Source organism: Morone saxatilis, unplaced genomic scaffold (genome assembly GCF_004916995.1).
Source record: "Morone saxatilis isolate NCDOM2014 unplaced genomic scaffold, NCSU_SB_2.0 Contig17, whole genome shotgun sequence".
NCBI classification, from domain to species: domain Eukaryota; kingdom Metazoa; phylum Chordata; class Actinopteri; family Moronidae; genus Morone; species Morone saxatilis.
In genome coordinates this window covers 14,630,693-14,637,210 of record NW_023339729.1, presented here as the reverse complement: position 1 = coordinate 14,637,210, position 6,518 = coordinate 14,630,693, and the positions used below count along the sequence as shown (strand labels likewise).

The 6,518-nt window shown below is 40.1% G+C and overlaps 1 protein-coding gene across 1 annotated transcript in view; it reads left to right on the top strand.

Annotated features, from left to right (window-relative positions):
- Window positions 1-6,518, top strand: part of si:dkey-92j12.5 (multiple PDZ domain protein) — a 34,217-nt gene that overhangs the window by 14,541 nt on the left and 13,158 nt on the right. The window contains exons 19-21 of the mRNA XM_035659665.1: window positions 2,792-3,094; window positions 4,760-4,960; window positions 5,524-5,701. Coding sequence (XP_035515558.1) covers window positions 2,792-3,094; window positions 4,760-4,960; window positions 5,524-5,701 — 682 coding nt within the window. The remainder of the gene's footprint in view (window positions 1-2,791; window positions 3,095-4,759; window positions 4,961-5,523; window positions 5,702-6,518) is intronic.

Below are 6,518 nucleotides of genomic sequence, written 5' to 3'. Positions count from 1 at the left end.
AAAGGTCTATTAGAAGATCAAATTTGACCTGCGATGATGATTCCCACTCCCTATCCACCCAATTATAAAAAATTAACATTCTAATCCAGTGGATTTCTAACTGTGCCACAGGCGTGCTGCATCCCCAAGGCACAAAATGCTAAATGTACGGGATCACCAGATACTAATATATTGAAATTTGTTACATTTAATTATAAATATATTATATATATGGTATTTTTTAATAATATCATCATCCGTATCTCTGGATATAATTGCATAATATAATGAATAAGTTTCAATGCAACCACGCAGTGCTGTGCCTTTTAACAGCTGTTACTACCTCACAAGCATGAATTGTGTAGGTTACAATTTAACTGATAATGTGATGTAACACATAACATCTGTTGGTCACAACCTATGACACAAAGCAAGGCCTTGCATTGGGCCCAGCGTTAAACTAGGACATGTGGGTGGCTCATTTAAAACAGATTCCAGTCAGTTATTTAGCGCAGTTATTTATATGCACTTTCCCTCTTGTAATAGTTCAAACACGTCTTTGCTTGAAAAATGAGAAAAGCCAGAGTTCTTAGTTTAGAGTGAATGTAGAAAGCTCCTTTGGGAATGCAGAAAACAATCAACCACTGAGGAATAAAAGTAATTGAATACTGCTCACGTTTTCTAGATCTACCCATGCAGATCTTGACGGTCTGTGTGACTCGAATGAGTGAGTATATGTACATCATAAACATAAATTTGTGCTCTCTGCAATCGCAAACATGACTTTCACTACATCATCATGTATAAATGATCTTGTTTCACTTTGGATCTCCATTACCACCTTGTTTTTGACACTGCAGTCATAGTTGACTGAGGCACTGCAGTCATGTTAAATTAGATTAGATGATGAAATTTTAAAGATTGCCTGAAGGTAAATTGGGTAAATTATTACTTGTTCTAACATCAGCAGTTATGGCTCCACATTGACAATGCTTGTTTGGCTGATTAGAGATGTGCCCCACCTCCACCACCCTGCTGCCCTGCAAAACACCCACTCACTCTCTCTCAACCTTTCTGTCTCTTTCTCCCTCTCTCTCTCTCTCTCTCTCTCTTGCTTTTACAGGCACACACATACGCACACTAACACACACATACACAGCCTTTCAATGGTCTAACCTCCAAAAACACCTTTTTTCGGCGATGGGAAATATCTCTGAATAATTCATCACTCATCTCACCTTGAACAGTGCGCTCCTGAATAAAAGAGCGTTTTAAAGAGCCACTCATAGATGTACACACACGCAGATGGACACACACTTGCATTCTGTCTTTCTCTATTCCATGCACAAACACACACATACACACACACACACATACACACACACACACACACACAAACTCTCCCGCACACACATGCTTACACTGCCTCCTCCTGACAGCACTGCAGACAAACTAACAGAGAGTGGAGGCAGATGAGTTGCTTTGGCAGCATCAGAATAAGACAGACATAGAAGGGTGAGGGCTTGTCACTATCAAACTGCCTCTGTTGAGACAAGGCAGGCTGTCCACACGGCTCAGTCACAACAGCTTAGCGTAGAAGACCTCCATATTCAATCTGCCACCATGAGTGGAACAGAGAAATTGGCTCTTTCAGCAGATTCAACCAGCATGTCTACTGGTAGCGTCACACAAGAATGGAAATGGAAGGGGGGCTTTAATGATGCCCTTGACACCTCAGTTAAATGACACTGATTACGCCATAGCTTAGAAAGATCCGGGGGTTATGCAAAATGCTTTTTTTATCATAAATGTTGTGATTCAGAAACCCTTAGAACTGTGTAGAATCAGAAATTCATCTTTTCGTGTACATTTAGTCATTTTCTTTCCATTTTTCTTTTCATCTTGTACCAGCTGCAGTACAAGTATTGTTGGTGGAGTGAGGCACATCTATAATTTTAGAGCACTTAAAAACATTTGGCATGTAAGGCAGCAGCCTCAGTAAATGTTAGTGGTTCTTTATTGGTTGTTTTTTCAGGAGATAATAATTGTTTGGCATTATTAAACATACTTCAAGTGTTCAGCTTTCCTCTCTCTTATTCACTGGTGCGTAATTGTTATGGTTAAAAACGATGAAAATTATGAAATTTTGCTTTCTTACAGAAAGTTAGTTGAGACGGTCAGTAGCACTCTCACTCAACCTCACAGTGACAACAAGACTCCAGGAAGTCACCATGTCCGGCCAAAAAATAGTCCCATACATAAAACCTTAAAACTCATTGAACCACAACTTGTCATTTTTAAACTTTGTTTTTTGCACAGATTAAACAGAATGGATACAAGATAGATAACGTGAGCTTTACATGCGCTAGTTGGTAGATTTATGTACCTTTGGACGGAACCAGGTTAGCTATTTTCCCCTGTACCCAATCTTTATGCTAAGCTAAGCTAACTGCTCACTGTAGCTTCATATTTATAATGCAAACATGGGAATGGTATCAGTTTTCTCACCTAGCTCTCGATAAGAAAGCGAATACAATATTTTCCAAAATGTCAGACTGCTTCTTTATACAATAAGATCCCATTATTCTCACTTTCACTTGCAGAGGTAATAATCCATCTATCCTGTACAGAAAACATTCACTAAGTGTCATTTGTCTTGTTCCTTGTCATCCTAGTCATTGTTTGCCACTGAAAGTTAAATGAATGTGCAGCTGTAAAAACTGATTGATGGGAGAACTTAAATAATATTAATATTTAAAATGTTTTCACCCCACCCCCACATTTCTTTTTTCCACGATCCCCTTCCCCTCAGCATTGTCTATGTCCCAGCCCATCAGGTGGATGAGTATCGTACCCATCTGTGTTTACCCTCTCTGGCATCCATCGCAGCAGACAGCGCCTCTTCCTCACCCACCCCACCAAACCCATCTCCAGAACCTGCCTCGGCCCCGGCCAGGTCCCTCGGTCCAGTCAGAGTTGTAGCTCCGTCTCCAGCTTCGTCCAACCTCAAACACCCTGCCTCAGTCGCATTTAAAGCTGCAGCTCCAGATCCAGCAGTAGTCAGAGCCTCTGTTTCATTCAAAGGCCCCACCATCACCCTGGCCCCAGACTCAAGGTAATGTAAGATCCAGAGGTCTCAGCCTATTATTTATGGTCACCTAATCCCTACTCTGGCCCCAAAGTGCAGGATAAACCTGTCTCAGGGTTTATTAGACTTCAAGGCTCCAGCTTTATTACATGTTGATATGTTTGCTGCAGAGAATTCAGACTATGAAACAGCTATACATTCTGCCTGATGTGAGTTCTTTTAATATGTTATCCTCAGGCTTTTGATTTGTATAGCAGCCAGGGTTTTATTACCGTAACACATCACACATTTCAGTTACCCAGCAGCTTAAGTCATACTAATGATCTGTGTTATTATGTGACACTTTAATTAACCGTATCCATGAGGAAACAATGTGTTTCACTGTGCAACCAGCTCAGCGTGAGTCTCTTCCAGTCCGTATTTTCTCTTCTCCATTCTTTTTGTGGTAAAAGGCAAAAGCTTCTCTGAATGTTGAATCTCTGAGTTATATTTAGCCATTCGCTTATGGATCTCAGTGCTGACTGTCAGCGAAAATGAATTGTTTCACTTCTGTCTGTCCCTGCTTTCGCTCCATCTTCGTGCCTCTGCCTTTCTCCTCTCTCCCTCCCTCCCATTTCTCTCTGCAGCCTTTTCTTCGCTCTTATCTTTAGATGCATTGTCTTTGTCTCTTCTCTGCTAGACTTCTTTCTTGACTCTTTGTGCCTATGTCCGTCTCTCATCTCTCTCTCCCTCAGTCGTCTCCCTCTGGTCTTTTTCTCTTTACCTCATTTTCTCCCTACTCATCCCTGCTTTGGTCTTGTCCCCCTCTCCTGGCCACTCTCTTTCAGCCCTGGTGGAACCATTTGTTCTGCCCTCTTCTGTAACTTAACTGGCTATAGGCTCCTGCTGCGCAGATAGCACCACTATCACTCACCTCCATGGGCTTATTACAGCCCTCCGCCGTTAAATATATTCATGAAAAATTCTCTCCTTCTCTACCTCTTTCTTGGGTGCACACACACACACACATACACACACACCTATATATATACACAGAGATACTGTATAAAATGTGTGTTAACAATCACATGCACAAACACACACATACGCACACACACAAATAAAGACACTACCTCCTTACTGTGACCTCGCAGGCAGAAAATGTGTATTTTCTTCTGAAGGCCCCACCAATATAGGTCACTTTTGGCGGTATTTGGCAGTGTATCAGGACTGGAAACAATAACATAGTACGTCAAAGATGTGTTGTTATCCACAGAACGCCTGCTAGCGTGATCTCTTTATTTCGAGTGAAGGCTGCAACTAAGGATTATTTTCATTAAGGATTACAGTAATCTATTGATTATTTTTTTGATATAAAACATCAGAAAACTGGGAAAAAATGTTGTCACAATTTTCCAGACCTCAAAGTGATGTCTTCATTTTTTTAAATTTATTTTACAATCAACAGTCCAGACATAAATAGACATAAAAGAAAGAGAAAAGCAGCAAATCGTTACATCTGAGAGGCTGGATTGAAATAATATTTAACCACTTGCTATTATATGAGTATTAACTGAATGCATCTTTGTTTTAAATAAAATAAAATAAAATAGTAGGAATAAAATATTTAAAATAAGATTTTATGACAAGATAGTTAACTGATTTGAGCATAAACAGTGGTATACATAATAATGCATGCTATTTTGTCATCAGTTGGCAGATTCCAAAATATCTTCCTCACAAGAACAGAGGGGAAGGAAAAGAAGATGGAGAGACTGTGGAAGAGAAAAAGGACAAGAGTACTGTAGATGGGAAAGTAACAAAGATGAAGGTGGAGATAAAGGTCGATGGTAAAGAGGAGGGAGAAGAGGAGCTCCATTCTCATACCACGGTGACTTGGGATCAACCCAGAAGGTAAATGAATCAGTGATGTAAATAACAGTTTTTTTTATCAGATTTTATTCAGATTTTACATTGTCTGTCTTTTTTTCAAAACTCTGCCCATGATGCCCTTTATCCTCTTTCTACCAGAGAAGGCTTAGTGAAATCCTAGTGTGCTCAGGTTATGTTCACAGCAGGGATAGAGCAGCACAGTGCCAACTCAACATGCTCATATTTCTTAGGCCCAGAGAGAGCGACTACTTTCACAACCTGTATTTATCGCATTTATGACTGCATCCCCCCTTGGATAAATCACATAAGCTGCAGTGCATGCAAAGACCAGCTTTTGTGTGTCTCATAATATTCTATTGTTTTGACTTAATCTCTGAATCCCTAAGCAGCAGACAGAGGGAGACTGAAAGAAAAAAAGCATTGGATTAATTCTCCTTCTTGTGCATTTTTGCAGTAATGTTTCAAATGGCTGTCATCAGGCATACAGAAGACATGCATTCATCATCACTGTACATATACTGTAAGAAGGATTAACAGCTCTGCACTTTGTATGGATGTTCCTTGTATCCTGCTTTGTGTTCCAGTGTGCAGCTGACTCGAGCACCAGGCCAGTCCCTGGGCATCAGCATAATGGGAGGCAGAGGCATGGGCCGGAGACTGAGCAGTGGAGAGATGATGAGGGGAGTCTTCATCAAGCACATCAGCCCCGACAGCCCGGCAGCACATAATGGTACCCTCCGGACTGGAGACAGGATACTAGAGGTATGTGTGTGTGTGCTTAACTGTGTGGGTATTGCAGATACAGAGGAAGAGACACACCTATTGCAGGAAAAAGGAGTGTGTGTGTGTGGCAGAGAGACTGAAAAGAAATCAAAAAAGGAAGTGTTTCTGCTTCATTAGCATGTGGTCATACACTGTATTCTGTGTGTGTGTTGTGGCTGAATTTGCACTCATCTGGTATTGTTTGTGGACTTTGTTGTATTGAACGATGACAATTTGATAATAATATGATATAGAAATGAACAATCCCGCTGCCTAAATAACCAGACAATGCTATTCACTCTAACCCATTATCTACTGTAGGTACGTTTAGCTTTATTGTCACTGTACAATACAGGATTGCACAATAAAATGCAATTGTGCACCCCTCCATGCTACACACACTTACACTTTGTCAATGTAACAAAGAAACAGAATTTAAATAGGTGACTAATACTTTTTAAGTGTGTTTTAGGTGCAAAACTTCTTTATACAAACTAATAAAGTGCACAGTAAAATACCTCACTGTGTCTTCCCTACACATATCTTCCAAAAGAACAAAAAGATAGGACTATGTTGCTAATTAATGAGGAGGACAGCTTTAATGCACTATGGGATTTACATGATTGACACATTATCGTGATTCCTTGTTCATTCAGGTAATTTCACTAGATCAGCCTAAAAACAGACATTTTAATTATTTATCTATATCTAAACTGTTTTTAAATTCCATTTCCAGAAAATGTGGCAGATTTGATCCATGTGGCACACTCCTATTAGCCATATCATGACACATATTAGTGTAGGACATACACTTAAT